At 38.0% G+C, this 26,518-nt stretch overlaps 1 protein-coding gene across 4 annotated transcripts in view; it reads right to left on the reverse strand.

The window, feature by feature from the left end:
* Nucleotides 1–1,361: 1,361 nt before the first annotated feature.
* Nucleotides 1,362–26,518, reverse strand: part of Gas41 (YEATS domain-containing protein 4 Gas41) — a 33,697-nt gene continuing 8,540 nt past the window's right edge. For all 4 annotated transcript variants that reach the window (XM_076213491.1, XM_076213493.1, XM_076213492.1 and 1 more), the window contains 3 exons: nucleotides 20,851–20,988; nucleotides 16,115–16,313; nucleotides 1,362–1,742 (listed from right to left, as the gene is read on the reverse strand). In XM_076213491.1, the coding sequence (XP_076069606.1) occupies nucleotides 1,564–1,742; nucleotides 16,115–16,313; nucleotides 20,851–20,988 (516 nt within the window). In that variant the 3' untranslated portion in view covers nucleotides 1,362–1,563. The remainder of the gene's footprint in view (nucleotides 1,743–16,114; nucleotides 16,314–20,850; nucleotides 20,989–26,518) is intronic.

A 26,518-nucleotide genomic window follows, 5' to 3' on the forward strand; every position in this document is an offset into this window, starting at 1 on the left:
CTACACAGAAAGAGGAGATTTGCTGACTATCTACAGAATAATGAAAGGAATGGAAGTTTTAGACAGGAACGACTTGTTAGTGTGGGACAACGGTAAAACGAGACAGAAAAAAACTGAAAAAGGATAGTTATAGAAAAAACTTGAAAAGGAACAGTTTCCCACACAGAGCAATAAATACATGGAACAAATTAGACAACAAAACAGTATGTGCAAACACTATACAAGATTTTAAGATAAAACTTGATGCGGAGAGATACAAAGACAGGTCACAACGAGCATAGCTCCCCTCCCATATATTACAACTAGGTAAATACATCATCTAGCCTATCTGCTTCCACCATTCTCATTTGGAAGTCACTTGCACTTGGGCTTGCTAAGTTTCTCCCCACCAAAACAACCACCGATTTGTACTCTCTCATTGTTTCACTTACAGGTAGTTTAGGTATATCAGTTGTTCTTGTCCCCCTTTTCAGTCTCTCATTACCAAGATCTTCATTTCAAGAAGGAACATAAGATGATTTATTACTCCTTTATTGTCAGTAGTCACATTTGTTTAGCTATGGCACATTGCCATTAATGGTTGTTCTCTATGGCTTGCTATTAATTTTGTGTTGTATTTGTCCAATATACTAATAGATTTTCTTGTACTATTATACCATTGCAAACATTTTGAGCACCTCCTGGATCCAACCAAGAGACCGTTCCTAATAATATATACTCATATATTCCTGGATAGGCTGAGAGAACATAGTCCCTTTTTTTACCTTTACAGTTAGGTAGCCAATTCAAGGCACACACCTATTCCCATCCACCACCATTGTTTCCCTTTTATTTTAGCTCTTTGTAGATGAAGGGTCATTCCAGGCATCCATGTCTCCTTCCCACTGCCCAGGTCAGAAGCAGAGCAGCAAGATGCAGCACATACCCAGTAAGGCCACTTCACTTACACAGTGACCCTCCCTCCTTGTCCCCTCATACAAAAAATAGAGAAGACAGAAAGAAATCCTTTTAGGCTGCATCAAAATATCCCAAAGGGATTTCTTCCTGTCTTCTCTTTCTGAATGACCTAAGATGAGAGGGTGATGGATAGGAGTGAAATGGGTGGGAGTGTGTAGGTGCCTTTTTTGGCTACCTCCCTGATATGGGGAAAAAGCCCTTGGTACATAGACAGATGACCATTTCCCTAAGAGAAACAAAGGTTGGTGGATTGGAGTGGAATGGTTGGTGGATGGGAAGGAATGGGTGGTGGATGGGAATGAATGGGTGGAAGTGGGTGCATGCCTTGGCTGGCTATTTCCTTCATAGGGAGAAGAGACCCTTGGTATATAGAGAAATGAGTATAGGGAAATGATGAAAGAAAGTGTATATAAAAAAGGATTTATTTTGGTATCCAGTCATTCTTGACCCATTTATTCAAAATTTTTAAACAATTCCTACAGTCATCAATAACTGCAAGACCACATGGCAGGATAATACTACGATAGTCCTAGGTTCTTACATGTAAACAAAATGGGGTGTTATCTAAGACTGACTCACAAACAAAGTTGCAGATTATAAATAGGGTCATGCAATACCTGACACATCTATGGTAGTTTCTGATTGAGCTTTGTTGATTTCTTCTTTGAAATGGGCAATTGTTTCTTTGGCCAAGTTCAGCTTTTCTCTGAGATCAAGAATCTCAGCAGAAATTTTTTCTTTTCCATTTAAAAGATTGATCATTGTCTTTTCCTTTTTATCTTCAACTGAAAAATAAAGGATGGAAAGTAAAATTATTTTTTGTTTAAGAAAGCTCACATGATGAAAACATTGTACAATATTTCCTGTCTCAAATTTCACAAAGTGGACACCCTGCAGCCCTACAGTGCCTGGCAATTGTTTCAGTGCTTGTGAAGTGAGCGCTGAAACAATTGGCTGTTTCAAGAGAACATGAAATAACTTTATGGATAGGGATGATTTGATTTATGGAATTTTTGGCTCGAAGGCCAAGCGCCGGAGCCGGTAGGCCATTCAGCGCATATTTACCTTTTAGATAAAAATTCAAGTAAAACAGTTAAAACAATAAACATTCACGAACACACATCAACAACACTCACAAGCATTCATATACACAATTTTAAATTTCATAAAATAAATTTGTCTTTTAAAAACTTTAAAACATTCTTCACATGAGCTTCCTCCCCTAAAATGTCTTTAAAAGATAAATCAGTTAAAAAATTCGCCCTGCGCTTATTAGAGAATGCAGGGCACTGAATTAAAATGTGTCTTATTGTCAAAACTACTTGGCAAGTGGGACATTGGGGGGCCAGCCTTTCTGCTCCACTTGCCATTAAAAATTTATGAGTAATGTAGGAATGGCCAATTCTCAGTCTTGTCAAGACAATGCTTGACCTTCTGTCCAAAGGAGGACACTTCCAAGGGTTCACTAAGGGGTGAATCTCTTTTAATTTATAACTACCGTCCAGCCTTGTCCATTGCTCTTGCCACTTCTCCATTGTATAACAATGGATCACTTGTTTCAAGTCCGTATGTGGGACTTTTCGGTCTGTTATATGGCTGAGCCTAGTGGCGGCTTTGGCTGCAGCATTGGCCTTTTCATTTCCAGTGACACCCACATGAGACGGCACCCAGCAAAAGTTTACTTTTATCTTCTTTCTGTTGTTGATGAGAATCAACCATTCCTGTATTTCTTGGACTAAAAAATGATGAGGTAACAAATTATTTACAGAGGATAGAACGATCATGGAATCCGTAAAAACAACAATGTTCCTACCACACGGAACAGAATTAAAAACAAATTTGAGGGCGTTGCTAACTGCCAGCAGTTCAGCAGTAAAAACAGAGCTAAAATCAGGCAACTTTCTCTTTAAAACTGTGCTATCAGATACAACAGCACAACCAACACCATCTTGGGATTTTGATCCATCTGTATAAATAAAAATTGCATCGGCATGTACTGATAAATGTTCTATAAATTCACTTTTTAGCTCTACAGCAGTTCTATTTTTCTTCTTTTCAAGAGGACATATTTCAGTGGGGCATCGGTTCCAAGGAGGGAATCTGGGAGGCATGATCTCAGCAATTGTGTTAGGAACAAGTCCTACCTTCTCTGTCCCAACTTCACATCTCACTTCTAAAGGTTTCGGCAGAGTACTTTTCCTTGGAGCTCTGTCTACCGGCTGCTTTACAAATTTGAAGTTTGGATTCTGTTTGGATGTCAAGACACGAGATATATATCTAAGGCTTAATTCCTCCCTGCGAATATACAGGGGAGGAATTCCTGCGTCCACATACAAGCTATCCACTGGAGATGTTCTATAGGCTTCCGAACAGATCCGTAAAGCCATATTGTGGACTATATCAAGCTTCTTCAGTGAACTTTTACATGCCGATCCATAAATTTGACATCCGTAATCCATTTTGCTAAGGCAGAATGTTTGGTAAAGCCTTATTAAAGTTACACGATCTGCTCCCCAGTTGAAACGAGACACTACCTTTAGTATATTAAGTCACTGTTTAACAGTGTATACAACCTCGTTTATGTGATTTGTGAATGTCAACCTTTTATCCAAAACCAGACCCAAGTATTTTACTTCATCTTCATACGGTAATATGACACCCTCTAAGAATAGTGTTGGTATTTCTTCCTTGCGTCTTAGTCTGGAAAACCTTATGGTTTTGGTTTTTTCAACAGAGAATCTGAAGCCCCTGCAATTAGCCCATGCTGTTGCTAAGTTAATAACCTCTTGAATCTTTTGGCCCGTTTCTAATGTTGTCGATTTGCTGCACACAATAGCGAAGTCATCAGCATAAGCCAATCCATGAACTCCTGTGGGAACTTGCTCTAATAAACTATTAATGGCTATGCCGAAGAGTGTAGGACTCAGAACACTTCCTTGGGGAATCCCTTCCTCTTGGAGATGTGCACAAGAGAAAGAAGAGCCCACTCGGACTTTTAGATAACGGTCAGACAAGAAGTCCTTTAAACAAATGAACATATTACCCCCGATACCCCACTCTGCAACTTGCTTCAGAATGCCTCCCCACCAGGTAGTATCGTAGGCATTTTTCAAGTAAAAAAACACAGCAATGCTAGAGTTCTCAATTGCGAAGGCATTCTGGATCTCACAAGTGATAAAAAGTAAGGGGTCCAGAGTGCACTTATTTCTTCTAAATCCAAACTGACTGTTAGATAGCAGATTTATGGATTCCAAAAACCAAACTAAATGCGTATTAACCATTCTTTCATTGATCTTACAAATGCAGCTAGTGAGAGCAATAGGTCTGTAACTTTGTGGGTCATGAGAGTCTTTTCCTGCCTTTAAGATTCCTATGATGATTGAAGTCTTCCAAGATTTAGGAGAAGATCCAGAAGACCAAAAACCGTTCAGCACATGTAAAAGGAATTTCTTCGACGATATGGATAAGTGAGCAACCATGGAATAAAGAATGTCATCCACTCCAGGAGAGGTTGGGGAGGATAAAGATAAAGCATGATCCATTTCTTCCAAGGTGAAGAGAAGATTATATGCCTCCGAGTTCGTATTGGTAGGAGGAATAATCGTGGTCTTGGCTCTAATTCTTCTGAAATCATCTGACTAATGTAGTGGGCTTGAAATATCAGCATAATGTCTTCCAAAAGCCTCTGCTAATTCTCTTGTATCTGATATAAAAGTCATTTATCTTCAGAATGGGTAAAGGAGATGGAGTAAACTTTCCTTGTAATTTTCGAATCCTATTCCATACTAAGGTAGGGGAAGAGTCATATTTCAATTCGCTAATATATCTAATGAAGGATTCCCTCCTTGCTTTCTTGTAGATTTTCTTCTGCTTTGCTCGAGCTCTTCTGTACGTTATCTTATTGACTAAACAAGGGTATCTCCAATATCTCTTATAGCAAGTTCTTGTAATCTTTCTGCTTAAAGCACATTCATCGCTCCACCAGGGGACTACTGGAAGAGAAAGCACCAGAAAGTATCATGTCTACCAGGTAGTCATATGCATCACAGTTACTACCAAAATCACTAGTCTTATAATTAATCTCTGTGGATCTCCTAAATAATTCCCAATTAGCCTCTCCTGTCTTCCATTTAGGTAAGCAAGAGGAGGAAGTGTTCTTTAAATATTTGATATGGATAGCCCAGTGGTCGCTACCATGTAAATCTTCATCTATTGACCAACTGTAGTCTAATCTTAAGGCTGATGAACAAATAGTTAGGTCTATAGCAGAACCTGAGTTGTGAAAGACATCAAACCTAGTTTTGGAACAGTCATTCATCAAAATGACATCGTTATTATCAATAAATTCTTCAATTATATTGCCCCAGGGGTCACACCTTGATTCACCCCATAGAGGATGCTTGGCATTAAAGTCACCCATTAGAATAAAAGGCTCAGGGAGCTGGTCAACCAAAGATTGTAGGACATTTAACTCAAACTGACGGGGGTGGTTATATATGTCTACGAGTCGATCTTCCAGTTCAGGTTCCAAATACAAAGAACATAAAGTGATCCATTTAGTGGTAAAGATTTGTACTGCACAAGCCTGCAACACCGATTGTAGGTGGACACTTCTGTGGTTTACAGATTTCTTAACAATGATACCAGTACCTCCATGGGCACAGCCCCCAATCATAGGAGATCTGTAAAATGTATAATTAAGTCCAACATTAGGGGATAAATTGCCAAGCATAGTTTCTTGCAGACAAAAAACAGACACATCATGTTCTTTAAAGAGAATCCTAACCTGCTCTTGATGAGAATTAAAACCTTGAATATTCCATTGAATTATGGACATTATACTGTTTTCTTTTTCTTTTCTGGGTCTATTGGTCTGGTAAGAGAAGTCTGGGAGAGAGAGGGTTTACAAGGTGGTTTCTTTTTTAATTTCTTTGCTTTTGCGGGTGGCATCCTCCTCTCTGACAATGGTCCGACAGACGATGTAGAGTCTGGGTTATTAGTTTCTTTCTTAGATTGCTTATCACGATTTGGGGAAGAAGATGGAGATAAGGGTGGACTGTGGAGTCTTTTACTGTGCACAGCTTCAGACTCCATAGCTTTGATTCTGTGCGCCTCAACTGAGTGAGGCACATCAGTCCATGATCCCTTTATTGGGGGGCCCCCCCGAGTTTGGAAGTTTGACTGATTGAGAGGAGGCTTTATTAGAGGAACCCTGTGGGGTTTCAGCAATGAGAACTTTAGGTGCCCCTCTAGATGGGGCAGGAGACATTCCCTCAACTGGGGATGGGAGAACCTCCACAGAGGAGGGTTGAGGAGTACTACAATTTCCAAGTTGTGGAGAAGAACGATTTGGTCTAGTAGTGACTCTTTCATGTTGAGGCTTGGGTTCAGCATTTGGTTGATCCTCATTGCTTCTGTGCACCTCTACTGAGTGAGGCACACTAGTCAGCAATCCCTCTACTGGGGAGTCCCCCAAGTCTGGAAGAGAGATTGCCTGAGAGGAGGCTTCATTAGAAGAAGCCTGTGAGGTTTCTACAATAGAAACCTTAGGTGCCCCTCCAGATGGGGCAGGGGACACCCCTTCAACAAGGGGTGGGGAAACTTCCGCACAGGAGGGTTCAGAAGTATTACAAATTCCTAGTTGAGAAGACGATTAGGTTTCATAGTAACAGTTTTACACTGAGGCTTGGGTTTAGTTTTAACAGAAGAATTCATATTAGCATTTCTATTTCTATTGCCTTCTACAGTTGGCTGATCCACTTTACTATTTGTTTTAACAGCATCACCGTATCTTTTGGAATTACTTAATAGTCTTTTAGCATGTCCTACACTTATATGTTCTGCATGAGCTTTTAGTAGTACTTCCTGTTCCTTCTTATAAATTACACAGTTCTTATCTCTGGCATCATGCTCTTCTTTACAATTTATACAAACTGTTGGGCGGGAACAATCCCCATGCTCAGGCTGAGCACATATCAAACACACTTTGTCTCTTGCACATCTGCAGGAAGGATGGCCAAAACCATAGCAGTTAAAGCACTGAAGGGGACGGGGCTTATACTGCTTCACATAAACAATCTCTTTTTCTATCTCTACATAATGAGGTAGATCTTCACCAGAAAAACTTAGGTGATCATAGAAGAATGAGGGATTTTAGCAACCTTCCAAACATTAGTTGGGCACATTTCTACAATTTCTTCTTCATCAAAGTCATACAGATCTCTATTAAAGATTACCCCTTTGGTATAACTAAAGGTATAGTGGGGTTTGACTTCCTTAATGTCAGATTTCTGTTTCAAGTTAAGCACCATGGCAGCTTGTTCATAAGATTTTACATGAATTAAGAAGGAATTTCTTCCAAATCGTGATACCTGGGAGTTATTCAAATTACCAGAGCCAAGGTGACTCTTCAAGAATCTTCTAATCTCGAACAAGTTAGCACGTTCTTTTGCAAGAGTGACAATAAGCCACTTAGCTGGACTGGGAGGCCTCTGCACACTTTCCTTCCTTTCCTCTACCAGCTTTTCTGGATAAAAGATATCCAGGTTAGGTGGCGCTCTAGCAACAAGTTGGGCCGAAGATTCATTCTCATTGCAATTATTATAATCCAAGCAGGCAGCAGCTGCATCCTGATTAGAAAGAAATGAGATCCACACTAGCCAAGCTTTAAAGTTGTCAGTTAGTTTAACTCTGATCTCTTTAATTTGTCCAAATTTACGGAACTTTTCATACAAGTCTGTATAACTCTTATCAAGAGTTACATATCTTAAATGTAAGATTCTATGACTATTAGGGGCAGTATTTGATTGATTGATTTTACCGAAGTCCTTTTTCAAGCCGGAGTCATCAACTGGGGTTTTTATTTTTGCTGAGTCAATAGCATCAACATTAGGATTGGCAATATTAGGAGAGGGATCGGGGGGTTTAGGAGGAGGATCAGGTAGTGGTGGGGGTTTAGAATAGTCAGTTTGAACAGACGCCATGATCGTGTATATCTGAGGCCACACCATATATTAAGAAAGATTGGGAAATGCATAGAAGCAGATACTGCAGTTGCCTGATGCCACAAGCAATAAAAGAAAAGTCTTTGGAGAATCGGGAGGTTCCAGAAACGACTATTTACACATGCAGGGCCTCGGAGGTGAGTTGGAGACTTTGTCAACCCGGGGTTTGTCCTCTTTTGTTTTGTCCCATTTAGGATGGGTCCAACGTAGTCAATCTGCATGTGTACTGGATAGGGAGAAAGGAAGTCGGTAGCCTAGTACCTGCCTCACAAACATGCATTCCCCAGTCGGTGAGCTTTCGGCCCTCGCAGGGAGTAGTGACCTCGCAGTATACATCCCCACTTGACTGGGTTCAGACATGTAGCTTGGGAGGCACCAAGATACCAGAACCTTCCTTAACAAGTATTAGAGAAAGATAGTGAAAAAGGAGTAGGGTAGCAAATATGAAGAATAGGGATAGGGGAGTTCACAAAGCAAAAGGGTGAGGGACCCCCTATCTATTCACACACACACACACACACACACACACACACACACACACTTTCAACGAACGGACGGCTTGACGAACGCTCTGAAGAAAAGTGCAGATTGTGGATACCAACGCAAAGAGAAGTGCCTTTTTGTATTTGCAGGGGGGGGGGAAATTGCTCGTGAGGTAGTGGGAAAGTAAGGAAAGAGGAGAGGGGGAGGGATTGCTGGGGAAATGGAAGGAAATGAGGATGTGGAGGACTTGGCCCAGGCAGACGGGCGTAAGGTCAACATGAAACGACCACCGGACCAGCTCAGTGATGACGAAATGGCAAATAAAAATGTAAAGATTAGAAGTATAGAGAGGAGCAATACAGAAGAAAGTGACGAGAATATGTTTCAGGGATTTAAAGAGGGTGGGGGGGACACAACCCCCCCCCCCCCCCCCCCCCCGACTGATAAGACTAGAGGAGAGAGTTGATAAGGTGATCGAGGACTTGGAGCGTAAGTTAGGTAACGTAGACTCCATTTTCCAAAGAATTGAAAGGTTGGAACAACTAGAGAAGGCTAACAGAAACTTAACTGAAGAAATAGAGGACCTAAAAAGACAGTTAGGAAATGTAAAGGAGGAGAATGAGAAATTGAAGAAGAATAGTAATGAAAACAGAGAGAAAATAGCTACAGAAGCTAAAAATTGGAGAATAACTCAAGAAGGGAATAAGGTTTCATTCACTGACATAGTCAAACAGCAATTGAAAGAACATAATGAAGACTCAGTTATTAAAGTGATGAGACAGAAGGAGAATATAGTAAGAGAATTAGCTGACAAAAAGAAATGTATAATTATATTAGGAATGGAAGAGAAACATAACCCAGATAGAACCGCAAGAATCAAGGAGGAAAATGAAAGAGTAAGCAGTTTATTAAAATTAGTCCAGGAAGATGAACCAGAAATTATAAAGGAAATTGAGGAAAAATTCAGACTCGGAAAATATAGTACAGATAAGAACAGACCAATTAAGATTAAATTCAGGTCACAAACAACAGCAGAGAAAATTCTATCCAAGACAGGGAAACTAGCAACAAATGATCAATATAAAAAGGTATGGATAAAAAGAGAAATGAATAAGGAGGAAAGAGAGGCAGAAAAGCAGAAAAGAATTGAAGCTAAGGCAAAAAACGAGGAAAGAACGGAGTCAGAGAAAGAGAGATTCTATTGGAGAGTAGTGAACATGAAAATAAAGCAGTTCGACATACTAAAGAAAAACATAAGGGAAACAGAGAATACAATGGAAGTGGCAGAAAACTAAGAGTGTCTTACACAAATATAGATGGATTGATAACAGGATTGAATGAACTGAATGATTATTTGAAAGAAAAAGAACCGGACATAATGGGAATTGTAGAAACAAAATTAAAAGGCCCACTACCACCCAACAGTGTAGGACATGATACATACAATTATTGGATTAGAAACAGAGAGAAAAAACAAGGGGGTGGAGTTATGTTCCTGACTAAGAAGGATATAAACGTGAAAGGTGTCATATATGGAAAGAATACAGTAGAGATGATTATGATAGAAGTGGAAGACCGAGATAAGAAGAGCAGAAAATTTGTGATCAATTATGTGCCTCCGAAAACAGCCTCATGGGAGGAGAGTGAACATAAAAGTATGTTAGAGGACACAAAGATAGCATTAACTAAAATAATGGAAGACGGAGGAAGAATAGTTATGATGGGCGACTTTAATTGCAAAGAAATCTGCTGGGAAGAAATGACAGTAAAGAGTGGTGATGACTCATGGGGAAATGCTCTACTTGAGATGATTACTGACCATTCAATGACACAATGGATACAAGAGAACACTAGGTATAGAAATGAAGAAGAACCATCGAGGCTAGACTTAATAATTACATCTGAACCTAGAATAGTAGACAAGATTGAATATAAAACACCAATAGGTAAAAGTGACCACATATTGATTGAACTGGAACTTAATGAAGAAAAATATATGAAAAGAAATGAACAATATAGAAAAGGAAGAATGATGTATGAAAAAACAAACTTTGATAAAATAAGAGAATTCTTCCAACAAGAAAACTGGGAAGAAATATACAAAGAAGAAACAACAGTGGAAGAGAAATGGAATATTTTGACAAAAATTTACAAAAAAGGAGTGGAAAAGTATGTCCCAAGACAAAAACAAGAAAAAGAATATGTAAAATGCTGGTACAACAAAAGTTGTAGGGAGTTAAAGGACAAAAGAGACAAAGCCTGGAACAGATGGAAAAAAGACAGACCTGAAAAATGGAAAATATATACTGGTTATAGAAATGAATATGTACAAAAGTGCAGAGAGGAAAAAAGAAAATATGAAAAAGATGTTATAGAAAAGTGTAAAGATCAACCAAAACTATTCTACAGATTTGTAAACAATAAACTGAAAAACAAACAAGACTTAGAGAAATTAAGACAAGGAGGAGTTGAATACACTGAGGAAATGGAAATGGCAGAAATTATGAACAAACATTTTAAATCAGTGTTTACAAGGGAAAATATACAACCTGAAGAGATTGAGTGGAAGGAAAAAGTCCCCCCTATGGAAGAAATAGAAGTAACAAAGAATGAAATATTGACACACTTGGGTAATTTTGATGTCAGAAAATCGCATGGGCCAGATGAAATAGCAAACTGGATTCTGAAAGAATGCAGGAATGAACTGGCAGACAAAATACATAGCATAATAAGCAGTTCCTTAAAAGAAGGAAAAGTTCCAGAAGATTGGAAAAAAGCAAATATAGTACCTATATATAAAGGAGGAAATAAAGAAGAACCTACCAACTATAGACCAGTCTCTCTAACAAGTACAATAGCAAAAATATGTGAAAGAATTATCAAAAGTAGATGGGTAAAATACTTGGAAAAAAACAACGTACTAAATCCAAGGCAATTTGGATTCAGACAAGGACGATCATGCGTCACCAATTTAATATGTTTCTATTCAAGGCTAATAGATATAATACAAGAAAGAGATGGATGGGCTGATTGTGCATTTCTAGACCTAAAAAAAGCTTTTGACAAAGTACCACATAAGAAGTTGCTTAAGAAATTAGAATATGAAGGAGGAATACAAGGTAAATTGCTAAATTGGATGGAAGACTTTTTGCAAGAAAGAAAAATGAGAGTAGTGATAAGAGATCAGCACTCAAAATGGAATGAAGTAATAAGCGGTGTCCCGCAGGGAACAGTTCTGGCCCCAATAATGTTTGCTATATATATTAATGATATGGATGAAGGAATTGAAAGCTATATGAGCTTCTTTGCAGATGATGCAAAATTACTGAAAAGAGTGAAAACTGAAGAAGATTGTGAATCACTACAGAGAGATCTAAATAAAGTACAAGAATGGAGTAGGAAGTGGGAGATGGAGTTCAATACAAAAAAGTGTAGTATAATGGAATTTGGAAAAAGCAAAAACAGAATAACAGGATCATATAATTTGGGAGAAGAAGGAATAAAAAAAGTAGAAAATGAGAAGGACCTGGGAGTCATTGTTATGAATAATATGTCACCTGAGAAACATATAAATAAGATTTTTGGAGAAACTTATAATTTAATAAGAACAATCAAAGTGGCATTTACATACCTGGATGAAGAAATGGTGAGGAAAATCCTAATCACCCTGATAAGACCAAGATTGGAATATGCAGCAACGATATGGTCACCAAGTACAAAAAAATGTATAAAAAAACTTGAAAGAATACAAAGAGCAATTACAAAACTGGCACCAACACTCTCAAAACTATCATATGAAGAGAGACTACAAAAACTTAAACTACAGACACTAGAGCAAAGAAGAGAGAGAGGAGATTTGATAGCTATTTACAGAATCATGAAAGGCATAGAAATTACTGATAGAGAGAATCTGATAAAATGGGATGACAGAAATACAAGAGGACACGGAAAGAAAATAAAAAAAGACAGCTATAGAAGAGATTTTAAAAAGAACAGCTTTCCTCACAGAGCAATAGACAGTTGGAACAAGTTAGATGAGAAAGTGGTGTGTGCAAAATCAATACATGAATTTAAAAATAGTTTAGATAAAATGAGATATGAAGACGGGACCCCACGAGCATAGCTCCCCTTCCTGTAAAATACAACTAGGTAAATACAACTAGGTAAATACACACACACACCCCAAAAAAAAAAAAAAAAAAAAAAAAAAAACTTTTGGCTCAGTTTTCGTCTGGTAGCTCGGGGCTGACCTCTCCAGTATGGTTGCATCTAGCTGGCACAGCTCAGCCCGTCCTTACTACACGGAAGCCCCCCCACTACATCAAAGTACTGGGCCTCGGGGGGTGGATAGGGATGACAGGTGGTAACAGACATGGAACTGCCTGGTGTAGGCCTAATGGACTTTGGCAATCTCCTCAATTTCTATGTTCTTATGACCCTATTGATCTCTCTGGGAAGAAACCTTGGACTCTGCCTGTGTTGTATTAGTATGGAACTGTTTCTATATCACCAGTTGAAAGTGGCAGGGAGAGGGGAGCAGTCACTGGTTGTCAGCTCCCCATACATGATAAAAGTATACAGTTAAAGTTGATTGAGAGAAGAGCTTGGACCCAGTCTGAAGATCAAGAGTCAATTCCTCTGGGCTGCACCTCTTATTGAAGGTGAGGAGGTTAAAGAGTTTTGAAAATGGGCAATTTTGCTACCCATCTTGGAGGATCACCACATGCAGGTACCTGTCACTGGTCTTTTGAATGAGGAATGACTAGCAAAAAGAGTGTGGAAAGCATAAATAGGTGGAGTGAACTTTGGATGAAAACCAAGAATTAGGTGGATGGACAGGGTAATGAAGGCACTGGATCCAAGGGAAAGGTTTGTCAAGCAAGGAAAACTACAAAATAGGAGTGATTGGAGACAGATGGTGAGTGGATGCAGGAATAATGAGGCCCATAAGGATTTTCTTGCCTGTTCTGTAAATTTTGGGGGTAGATAAAGAGAGGGTTACCATATAAAAAAGTAGTGGATGGCCAGTTCCAGCAGTTAGATCCTGCCCTGGAGGCACTGCATCTCACTACATTGCTTTCGACATGGGCAGTTTGGTGGGGAATAGGGATGACTCTTCATCCACAAGGTGTTCAGATGGGTGGATGGATTATAATTGTTTTCATGGGTGGGGTGTGTGTGTATTTACCTAGTTGTATTATATGGGAAGGGAGCTATGCTCGTGGTGACCTGTCTGTGTATCTTTCAGCATCAAGTTTTTTCTTAAAATCTTGAATAGTGTTTGCACACACTGTTTCTTTGTCTGTGTGGGAAGCTATTTTTTTCAGATCTTTTCTGTAATTATCTTTTTTGAGTTTCTTTTCATGTCCTCTTGTTTTTCCATTGTCCCATTTCAATAAATCATTATCTAAGATTTCCATTCCTTTCATAATTTTATAGTTAGTAGGTCTCCTCTTTCCCTTCTTTGTTCCAGAGTTGATAATTCTAATTTGGACAGTCTTTGTTCATATGTCATTTTGGAAAGAATTGGTGCCAGTTTTGTTGTTGCTCTTTGTATTCTTTCTAGTTTTTTTTTATATTCTTTTTGGTACTGGGTGTCCAGTGTTGCTGCATACTAGAGTTTTGGTCTTATTAGTGTAGTTAATATTTTTTTTTTTTTATAATTTCCTCATCCAAATAGACAAATGCCACTTTTATTGACCTCAATAAATTGTAGGTTTCTCTATTTTATCAATATGTTTGTCTGGTGTCATGTCTTTGTTGATCATCACTCCAAGGTCTTTTTCCGAGTTTACTTTTTTGACCTCTTCTTCACCAATTTTATAATCTCTTGATATTCTGTTTTTACTTTTTTCCAAATTCAATTACACTACATTTCTTGATATTGAATTTCACTTCCCACTTTTGAATCCATTTCCAGATCTTGTCCAAGTCTTGTTGTAATGAGTTTCAATCCTCCTCCGTTTTTACTTTCTTTAGTATTTTTGCATTGTCTGCAAAGAAATTCATATAACACTCTACTCCTTCATCCATGTCATGTATGTGTATGGCAAACATGATCAGGGCCAGTACTGATCCCTGCAGGACACTTGTCATTTCTTCCTAATTTGAGAATTTATCTCTAATTACTACTCTCATTTTCCTCTCAGTCAGGAAGTCTTTCATCCCTTCCAATAATTTTCCTCTGATGCCACCTATTGACTTTATTTTCCTTATTAGTTTCTTGTATGGTACCTTATCAAATGCCTTTTGTAGGTCCAGAAAGGTACAGTCTGCCCAACCATCTCTCTCTTGTACTATCTATTAATCTCAAGTAGAAGCAGATCAAGTTTGTTGTACATGATCTTCTTTGTCTGAATCCAAATTAATTTGGAATCAGTAGTTTTTTCTTCCAAATGTTTAACCCATCTATTTTTGATGACCTTTTCACAAAGTTTTGCTATTGTGCTTGTCAGGGAGACCGGTCTATAATTTGATGGATCTTACTTGTTTCCTCCCTAATAAATCAGTACAATGTTTGCATTCTTCTAGTCCTGTGGCACCTTTCCTTCTTGAAGTGAGAATTTGATTATATTGTATATTTGATCTGTTAATTCCTCCATGCATTCTTTCAGTATCCAATTTGCAATTCCATCTGGACCATGTGATTTTCTGACATCAAGGGTTGATTTGGTCGCTGATTTCCTTCTGTTACAATTATTTCTTTCATTGAGGGGGATATCTTCCTCACAGTTAGGTGAGTTTTCTATTGTGAATACTGATTTGAAGTGATTTTTCATAATTTCAGCCATTTCCAGTTCTTCTGTATATTCGTATTTACCCTGGTGCAGCTTTTCTATTTCTTGTTTATTCTTCAGTTTACCATTTACATACCTGTAAAATAGCTTTGGTTCTTCCTTGCATTTTTTTTTTTTTTTTTTTTTTAGTTTCTCTTTTCATCTCTGCATATTTTTACATAATTATTTCTTAGTTTGATGTACATTAGCCTTTTACTTGTTTTCTTGTATTTTTTCCATTTCTTTCAAGCTTTGTCTCTTTTATTCTTAGCCTCACTACATTTTTTGTTGTACCAGGTTTTTATGTATGTTTTTTTTTTTTTTTAGGTACGTATTTATTCACTCCCCCATTATAAATTTCTTTTAGTATATTCCTCATTTCCTTCAATTTTCCTCAGTAATCCCTCCCCTTCTCTTTTTGCTTCACCTTCCCACTACACCATGAGTTTTTCCCCTTCCCTACTAATACAACATAGGTACTCCCTCATTGAGATCCACGAAAATTGTATTTTTTTTCTGGAGTCCAATTTTCGCTGTCACTTCAACTGTTGTGTGTGTGTGATGTGTGTTTTGAATCAGCCAACCTCTCTTATCAGGGGAAAAGGTCTTTTATTATGTCTGTATTGATTTCAGTAGTGGGAGGCGACTTGAGTGTAAGCAATACTGATGGCACCCACTCACAAGAGGTGGTCACACAATGAAATGAAGTTGGAAGTAGACCAATACTGTGCTGTGCACAGATAATACTACTATCTTTGTTCAGAGTACACCAAAAACCTCACCTTACTGGTAGCTGATCATTAGAACCATGTGTTCACTACCTAAATTGTTATGTAGACTAGATTCAATGACACCTACAGAAGAGAATAAAACTTTTTATATAACAATGCTTACAATCAGTATCATGTTTATACTCTCCCAAGGTGAGCTGACGGGTATTTGTGAGCAGTTGGTGCATCATGGCTGAAGGGTCCTGGAATATGAGCTCCTCATAAAATTCTGATACAAGTGGTTTCTTATTATCACCAGGAGGCAGAGAAGGCGCTCCACTTGGACCAGACTGGAATAACTTCAAGATGTGGTACAGAGTAACCTGCAAATAGCAATAAAAGCTACATTATCTACCTATATATATATATATATATATATATATATATATATATATATATATATATATATATATATATATATATATATATACATACAACAAAAAATAATAATATTATATTACATACATTAAAATTATATTACCAAGGGATTTTTCCTCCTTACAAAGTAGGTAGCAAGAGTCAAAGGCATAAATCCACTCCCACCTATTTCATCCACACACACCAGCAGTGGTTGAAATAGGACATCCGAAAGGAGCTCTGAAGCGCTACGCAGCACTTCGTTGACAGACAAATTTGAAACAGGTGCAAGTTGTGTTTACAAAAGCAGAAAGGGAGAAGTGTACAATGAGTGACCAAAATGCAATAGTCCTTGTGTCTTTATTTTTATTTATTTATTTATTTTTTTATTGATTACTCTAATGGAAGAAAATAATGGTGTTTTGAAGAAAAAAGAACCAACGAAGAGATGCCTAGATGCAAGTAGGGTGCAATCACCACTGGGGGTGATCCCCAAAAGAACATGCCTGAATGAAACCCTGAAGACGTACCAAAGGTTTGAAAAAAAATTATTTTCAGGTTTTGAGAGAGAAGGTGGAATTATGAATAGAGGGATATAGAGAGCCCAGATATAAAATTATAGTGAGAAATAAGAGAGATCAACGATTTATTAGATGAAATAATTGAACTAAAAAGTGAGCATAGGATGTACAGAGATAGCCCTACTAAGAAAGGCAAATGAAGAGACTAACAGGGAGCTAGACGATTTGAAAAAGGAACTAAATATGATCAAAGGAGAAAATGAAAGATTGAAAAATGAAGATATAGATAAAAATGAGGCATTAAAAAAGAAATGGACCAAATACAGGCAGTGACCGAGAAAGTGGAAGAGATAAAAGAAAAAGATTTCCAAGAAATAAAGAAACAGTGGAGAGTAGAACAGGATAATAAAAAACTATCTTTTAAAGAAATAGTAGAGCAACAAGTCATAGAAAATGCTAAGGAAAGGATAATTAAAGTAATTAGGGAAAAAGGAAATTTGGTCATGGACACAGATAAAAAAAAATGTGCATTGTAATCTATGGTATTAAAGAGAAACATGATGTACATAGATATCAGAGAGAAAGAGAGGAGAAAGAGATCGCTTAAGAAATTCTGAAAAAGATTCAAGAGGAGGGACAAGTTATAAAGAAAGAGGAAATGCATAGAATTGGAAAATACTCAAAAGAAAAACAATATAGGCCACTAAAAGTAAAACTTAGGTCTCAAATGATAGCAGAGGAAGTACTATCTGAAACAACAAAACTAGCAAATAGTGAACATTACAAGAATGTATGGATAAAAAAAGAAATGAGCAATGAAGAAAAAGAGAGAGAAAAGGAACTTAGAAATGAAGCAAATGAAAAAAATGAAAAGAGAATGGAGACTAAAAAGAATTATTTTTTGGGGGGAAGTGGTGGACCTGAGGCTGAGAAAATGGTATATCAAGAAAACAGATAAAAAGTAGATAAAAATGGACAAGAAAGGAAAAAAATTAAAGATAGCTTATACCAACATAGATGGAATGATTTCAGGACTGAATGAATTAAATGACTATCTGGCATTAGAAAAACCAGACATAATGGGAACTGTAGAATTGAAATTAAAAAATCCTCTACCACTGAATACTATGGGACAAGGTCTATACAACTATTGGATGAAAAATAGAAAGGAAAAACAGGGTGGGGGAGTATCATTTTTGGCTAGGAAAGACTTAAATGTGACAAAGTTAACAGAAGGAAAAAACACTGTGGAATCAATTATGATAAAAGTTGAAAACAGTGACATGAAAAGTAGAAAATTTGTAGTAATGAATGTGTACCCCAAAACAGTTTTGGACAGAAAGCAATCATTCCAAACTGTTGGAAGACACATAATATGAACTAACTAATTTACTGAAAGAGTTAATATAGTAATTATGGGTGATTTTAATTCAAAAGAAATTTGTTGGGAAGAAATGACACTGAAGGGTGGAGAAGACCTCTGGGGAAACATACTACTTGATATGACCATTCAATATACAATGACCCAGTGGGTAAGGGGAAATACTAGATACAGAAACAATTAGGAATCATCGTAACTAGATCTAATATTCATGTCAGAGCCTGAAATTGTGGAAAGAATTGATTAGAAAATTCCAATAGTAAAGAGTGACCATGTACTAATAGAATTCGAACTAAAAGAGCAAATTGGCTTGAGAAGAAATGGGAAACATAGAAAAGGAAGACTAATGTACAACAAAACGAATTTTGAGAAACTCAGACAATTCTTTCAAAATGCAAATTGGGATAACTTCCTAAATGAAGAAACAAAGATGGAAGATGGAATATACTTAAAAGAAATTTATGATGAGGGAGTGAACAAACAAAAGCAAGAAAGAGTATATATAAAAAGCTGGTACAACAAAAAATGTAGTGAGGCTAAGGATAAAAGAGATAAAGCTTGGAAAGGATGGAAAAAAGATAAGAAAAACAAAACAGTAAATGGCAAACATATATCAAACTAAGAAATGATTATTCAAAAATATGCAGAAATGAAAAGAGAAACTACAAAAGAGGTATAAGAGAAAAATGCAAGGAAGAACCTAAACTATTTTACAGGTATGTAAATGGTAAACTAAAAAACAATTAAGAAATAGAAAGACTGCACCAAGGGAATTACGAATATAAAGAAGTAGAAATGGCTGAAATTATGAACAATCATTTCAAAACAGTATTCACAATTGAAAGTTCAAACTGTGAGGAAATAGGGAGAGAGAAATACCCCCCAATGAAGGAAATAACTGTGACACAGAAGGAAATCTGACCAAATAAAAAACCTTGATGTCAGAAAATCACACAGTCCGGATGGAATTGCAAATTGGATACTGAAAGAATGCATAGAGGAGTTGAAGGACAAAATATACAAGATAATTAAATACTCACTCAAAGAAGGAAAAGTACCACAGGACTGGAAAATGCAAATGTTGTACTAATATACAAAGGAGGGAACAAGGAAAATCCAACCAACTACAAACTGGTCTCCCTTACAAGCACAATAGCAAAAATATGTGAAAAAGTTATCAAAAGTAGATGGGTTAAACATCTGGAAGAAAAAAATATACTGAATCCAAATCAATTTGGATTTAGACAAGGAAGATCATGGAAGGCAGAAGTGGAAGGAGTGAACATGAGGGGGCAACCTAGGATGAGATGGATGGATGGGGTAAAAGGGGCATTGGGAAAGACAGGAGAGGACAGAGGATAGGGGTGAATGGAGAATGGTTGTGTATGGATGATGCTGTGATGCATAAGGGGGAGTGGGAGGGTGAGGGGGGTGAGGGAGTGTGCGTGAAAAATAAATTGATGCATCCTGAAGGAATTTCTCCATGTCTTCTCCTTTTCTGCACGAGGGGATGGAGAGGGGGAGTTGCTGATTTAATGAAGTGGCCTTGCTGTGGATGTGCTGCGTCTTGCAACACTTATTCTGACCCAGGGCACTGGGTGAGATGCAGGGATGACCCATCAAGATAAGAGGGAGAGAAGGGAGTGTATGGGAGTGGAGTATGTTGGGGATGGAAAAGGTGGGAGTGGTTTTTGTGCCTTTGTTTTTTGGCTACATCCCTTGTAAGGAGGAAGGAGCCTTTGATATATGTATGTACCACAATAACAACAACAACAATAATATAATATTATTATCATTATTATAATATGATGATGATGATGGTGATGATGATGATGATAATGTGGGGAAATTTGGTATTCAGTAGTATGCTGTTGGTGAAATGTATTTTTGCTGTATTCAGTAATCAATCATGGTCATGGTTATATGAGTACATAGGACTAGTAGAATATGGTAGAAAAATATGTTATTTGCAGCACTTGGAAAGAGTTGTGCTGTAACAGTGACCAAGCTCTTTGACTCCAGCTCAGAGCAAACTTTGCTTTCTGTTTGGATGTGTCTTTGTAAGTGTAAGGGACCATTTATTTGTTTTTCTAGGCATTGATGATCTCAAATTAATAAATCAGAATATTACTCTAGGTGCTTTTGATAAGCTCTTTGAAGCTTGGAGCGAACTTTGTCTTTGTTTGGGTCCATTCTTTTTTTATTCAGTAATAATCTTAAAACTAATAAATCAGAATATTATTCTAGATGCTTTTTTAAAGTGATAAATCAACTCATAAATCATTACTCAACTTATGGTTCACCTCACTGTAAATTACTTTTTAAAGAACGCTATAACTGCCAAAATAGTATATAATTTTAAATATGTGGATATATCTAAAGACAACAGTTACTATATAATCAAAGGTTGAAACATGAGGGCTAAATGTACATGCATTCTAGCATATAGAGGCAAAAAGCTAGATGGCTGGCAGATTAAGTCTGCTACAATCAGTGGATGATGACAATAGGAGCATGTTGTCTCAAATCCCCAAGCTCCAGCAAAGGAATGTATGTGTACCCACCTCTAAAATGTTGAAAAAAAGACTAACACCTACTTACAGGTCTTTCATTTGGATCATGGAAAAATATCTTGATAACAATTTCAAATTCACCCCATCCAGTCTCTGTCACTTCATAAGGAGGGCTGGTCAACACACGATTCTGATCTGCAAAACTTTCATGCAGCTTGAGGTGAACCTGTATTGCAAGACCAAATGAGAATGAGGTAAATATTCATCTATGAACAATTTTTTTTAAGGATGACAGTAGTATCAGTAGAGAATCACAATAATCACTAAAAGAATATGTCAACAGCTTTTCTTATGGGAACAGGTGGAGAAAATATAATTTAAGTTGATACAGATTCCCAGCCCAGCCTGGGAATCAAGTGTCAATTGTTTGGGGCTGCATCTCCAGATAGAGGCAAAGGTGTTAATAACTTTTGAAGATGGGTACCAGGAAAATGATTCTATCTGACATCCATTTTGCAGGACTATTACTGTGACTACAGCGTACAAAAGTATCTCCAATTGTGAGAGGTATCATGATGTCATCAGTATTTATATCATGGTTCTGCTGATTCAATGCATTATATACTTCCCTATGCTCTACTTATATACTGGGTCAAACATTTTCACATCCACATACAGTAAAATCTCAAATATCCAGAATTCAGCTATACAAAATACCTAAGTAATCAGACCAATCAGAACAGCTGCATTTACCTAGTTGTATTTTGCAGAAGAAGAGCTATGCTCATAAGGACCTGCAGTTGTATCTTTCCACATCCAGTTCTTTCTTAAAGTCATGTATAATTTTAGCACTCACTGTTTTCTTTCAATTTATTCCATGTATCTATCACTCTATGTGGAAAGCTATTCTTTTTCAGATCTCTTCTGTAACTGTCCTGCTTAAGTTTCTTCTTGTGTCCCCTTGTATTTCTTCTGTCCCATTTAAGTGGATCATCCCTGTCAAGGATTTCCATCCCTTTCATAATTCTATATATGGATATCAAATCGCCTCTTTCTCTTCTTTGCTCCAGAGTTAATAAGTTTAGTTTGTCCAATTTTTTTTTCATATGTCAACATGCTGAGTGTTAGTGCTCTTTGAATTCCTTCATTTTTTTTTTTTTTTTTTGTACTGGGTGTCCACAGTGATGCTGCATACTCAAATTTTGGTCATCAGTGTAACTAGGATTTTCTTCACCATTTCCTCATCCATATAGTCAAAGGCTACTTTCATTGATCTTATTAAGTTGTTGGTTTCTCCAACTATTTTGTTTACATGCTTGTCTGGTGTCATGTCATTTGAAATGATCATTCCTAGGTGTCTCTCTGAATTTACTTTCTTAACTTCTTTTGTTCCAATTTTGTATTTACCAGATAATCTTTATTTGCTTTTCCCAAATTCCATTATACTCCATTTTCTAATGTGAAATTCACTTCAGTCTTTTTACTCCAATTTCAGACTTTGTCCAGATCTCCCTGAAAAGATTTAGTCTTCTTTGTTACCCATTTTCTTCAATAGTTTTGTATCATCTGCAAAGAAGTTTATGTAGCATTTCATTCCTTCATCCATGTTGTTTATATAAATAACAACCATTATCGGAGCCAATACAGTCTTGGGGTACTCCACTTACCATGTCTACCCATTTTGAGTTCTTTTCTCTAAGTATCCCTCTCATTTTCCTTCCTTTCAAGAAGTCTTCCATTTCAATAATTTTCCTATTAGTTAAATTTTTCTTAGTAGTTTTTTGTGCAGTACTTTGTTGAAAGCATTTTGTAGGTCCAGGAAGGCACAATCTACCCAGCCATCTCTTTCTTGTATTATGTCTAGCAATCTTGAGTACATGATATTCCATTTTTAAATCCAAATTGGTTGGGGTTTAATATTTTGTTCTTTTCCAAGTGTTTAGTCCATTTGTATATACACACACATATGGTAAAAGAATGAAAAAAATAATAATAAAACAAACCAAATAAACAGAGTAAAAATAAATACATGCATACCCATCTGGGGTATTGGCTGCATGTTATTGTGGCAGAGTAGCATGCAGTTGATACTTTAGGGTCTATATGGGCCGCCCCTACAGACCAGAGCCACACATAATTTTGTCTGTGATTGAGGAAAACTCTGTTCATAGAGAAATTATGACACTTTTATACTATGACTGTCCTTCTGTTATGCTCTCCCCCAACCCCTTTTCCTTTTTTTGCCTACCCTGTGGTGGGGAAAGAAAATGCTACCACCAAGTCTTTCCACTTGAGTCATAAGAGGCAACAAAAAATGGGACAGGGGATGGGATTAGGAGTCCTACAACCTGTAGCCCCAAAAGGGGATATTCCTAAAAAAGAAAGCAAAGGCATAAGAGGGTCTGGGAGTTTTTCAACCAGTACCCTAAGGTTTGGGTCTTTTAATGTGCATGGATGTGGTACAGATGAGAGTAAAAGGGAAGAGATAGGCAGTATGTTTGTGAGAAGAAAAATGGATGAGCTGGCTTTGAGTGAAACTAAAATGAAAGGGAAGGGCAAGTGTGAGTTTGGGAGTGTAGCTGGGAGGTAGTCAGGAGTGAGGAGGGGACGAGGGAGAGAAGTAAGCATGTAGTGGAGTGGAAGGAGGTTTCATCAAGGTTGATGTGGATGAAGGGGAAGCTGGGAAGGGAGATGTGGGTTTTTGTAAGTGTATATGGGCCTGGTAGTGAGAAGAGCATAGAGGAAAGGGAGGCTTTTTGGGTAGATATAAATGAGTGCATAGAGGGATTAGGAAGAAATGTCAATGTAGTTGTATTGGGAGACCTTAATGCTAGAGTAGGAAACGAATCAACAGACGGAGTGATTGGGAAGTATGGAGTTCCAGGTAAAAATTGTAGTGGAGAATTGATGGTGGAAATGTGTCTTGAAAGAGTTGATGATAGCAAATAGTGTTTAAGAAGAAAGTCGAGCATAAGTACACATGGGAGAGGGTGGTGGATGGAAGGGTGGTAGATAGAGCATTAATGGACTATATAGTGGTGACCAGGAGTATGATAGGAAGAGTTAAGGATGTACATGTTCTAAGGGGAGAGAGTGGGGGAATATCAGATCATTTTTTGGTGGAAGGTAAATTGAGAATGGAGAATAGGTGGAGAAAGAGGAAAAGGGCAGAAGGTAGGGAGGTACTTAGAGTGAACTGCTTAAATGAGAAAGAAAAGGAGGAGTATAAGAAGAAGCTGAGAGAGGAGTGGGAGGGAGTGAAGGATAGAGTAGAACTAGGAGTGGAGGAATGGGGATGGTTCAAGGAGGGAGTCATAAGGTGTGCAAAGATGGTGTGTGGAACAAGGAGGGCGGGAGGAAATAGAAGGAAGGATAGTGAGTGGTGGGATGAGGAAACAAAGAAGGGTGTAGAAGAGAAGAAACAGGCATTCATAGATTGGCTACAAATTAGGATGAGGGAATTGTATGAGAGGTACAAAGTAAAGAGAAGGGAAGTTAAGCATAAGATAAAGGAAGCAAAGAGGAGGGCAGTTGTGAAATGGGGTATGAGTATGACAGAAAATTTTGAAAGTAATAAAAAGATATTTTGGAAAGAAATCAAAAGAGGAAGAGGAGGCGAATCAAGTAGAGAAGAAAAGGTAAATGGTACAGATGGAGAAGTGATAATGGAAGAGAAGGCAGTTAGAGGAAAGTGGGCAGAGTATTTTAGGGAGTTGCTAAATGTGAAGGAGGATAGGGAGGGAAAGGTTGTTGCAGTGGGAAGCACTACAAAAATGAGAGTGATGAGTGAGGAAAATGGAGGAGAATTAGGGAAAGATGAAGTGAAAGTAGCTGTTAAGACAACGAGAGCAGGTAAGGCACCTGGGTTGGATAGATGCCATGCAGAATGTCTGAAAAGAGGAGGTACAATTATAGTGGACTGGCTGGTGAGGTTATTTAATGTTTGTTTAAGAGAGGGTAGAGTGCTGGAGGACTGGAGGAGTGCCTGTATAGTTTCCACTTTACAAGGGAAAGGGGGACAAGTGTGAGTGTAGTAGTTTCAGAGGGATCAGCTTGTTGAGTGTACAGTAGTTGGGAAGGCTTATGGGAGGTCTTGATTAAGAGACGAACAGAGGGAGTAATTGGTGAGGAACAGTGTGGTTTTAGGACAGGTAGGGGTTGTGTAGATCAGATTTTTGTGGTAAGACAGATATGTGAGAAAACTATAGGAAAAGGTAAGGATGTTTTTTGGGCTTTTATGGATCTGGAAAAGGCTTATGACATGGTAGACAGGTAGAAACTGTGGGAGGTACTGCAGATATATGGGATAGGAGGAAAGCTGTTAAGAGCAGTCAAGAGTTTTTACGAGAGTAGTAGACCTTGTGTTAGGATTAGAAATGGAGAGAGTGAATGGTTTGAGGTAAAGGTGGGACTTCGTCAGGGGCGTGTTATGTTGCCATGGCTATTAAGGAAGGACGAGAGAGGACAGAAGATAGGGGTGAATGGAGAAGGGTTGTGTATGGATGATGCTGTGATGCATGAGGGGGAGTGGGTGGGGGATGGGGATAAGTATTAATAAAAAAAAATAAAATAAAAAGTTTATTTTTCTCTACAAAATATTTTCCCATTCTGTAAATTTCTTCATATCCCTTCTCAAGTCCTTGTGGCTCCTCCTGTATTTCTTTTAGTATTTCCATCACTATTTTTTCCTCCTCTTTTTCCCTTTGGAACCTAATTAGTCCATGTTTCTCTTTGATACCATAGATTACAATACATTTTTTTGTCTCTTGTGTCTCTTACTCAATCTCTTTTTTCCTTTATTACTTCTACAAAGTATAAGGGGAGAGAGTGACAGCAGGCTGGAAGTGAGCATTAAGGGTGAGAGACTAGAGGAAGTGGATAGTTTTACATACTTGGGTGCGAATGTGGCAGGAAAGGGAGGAGTGGGGGTGGAGGTAGAATGTAGATTGAGAGAAACAAGTAAATGCCTTAGTGGATCAAAAAGTGTAATGAGAAATAGACATCTGGGAATGGATGCTAAGAGGTTATATGAAGGAGTGATTGTGCCAACAGCACTGTATGGGGCAGAAACATGGAACATAAGAGAGGAAGAGAGGAGTTTGAATGTGTTTGAGATGAAATGTTTGAGAAGTATGATAGGGGTTAATAGGCTAGATAGAGTGAGAAATGAGGAGGTGAGGAGGAGAACAGTGGGGGAAAGGGAGCTGGGAGATAGGGTTGATGAAAGAGTATTAGGATGGTTTAGACATATGGAAAGAATGAGTGAAGAAAGATTAGTAAAAGAGGTGTGGATGGCAGAGGTGGAAGGAGTGAATATGAGGGGGTGTCCTAGGATGAGATGGATGGATTGGGTAAAAGGGGCATTACAAAAGAGAGGAATGTCTGTTGAGGAAGGACAGAAGATAGGGGTGAATTCTGAAGGGTTGTGTATGGATGATGCTGTGATGCATGAAGGGAGTGGGTGGGGGATGGGGGGTGAGGAAGTATGAGAAAAAATGTGATGCAGCCCAAAGGGATTTCTCCCCGTCTTCTCCTTTTCTGCATGAGGGGACGGAGAGGGGGGGGTCGCCGAATTTATAAAGCAGCCTTGCTGTGGATGTGCTGTGTCTTGCGACACTGCTTCTGACCCAGGGCAGTGGACAGGATGCAGGGATGACCTGTCATCCAGGTGTCAAGCTAAGAGGGAGGGAGGAGGGTGGAGGGGAGTGGTATATATAGGGAATGAAATAGGTGGGAGTGGTTTCTATACCTTTTTC

The sequence above is a fragment of the Oratosquilla oratoria genome, chromosome 31, assembly GCF_046742065.1.
Source record: "Oratosquilla oratoria isolate Oo_2021 chromosome 31, ASM4674206v1, whole genome shotgun sequence".
In the NCBI taxonomy this organism is placed as follows: Eukaryota; Metazoa; Arthropoda; class Malacostraca; order Stomatopoda; family Squillidae; genus Oratosquilla; species Oratosquilla oratoria.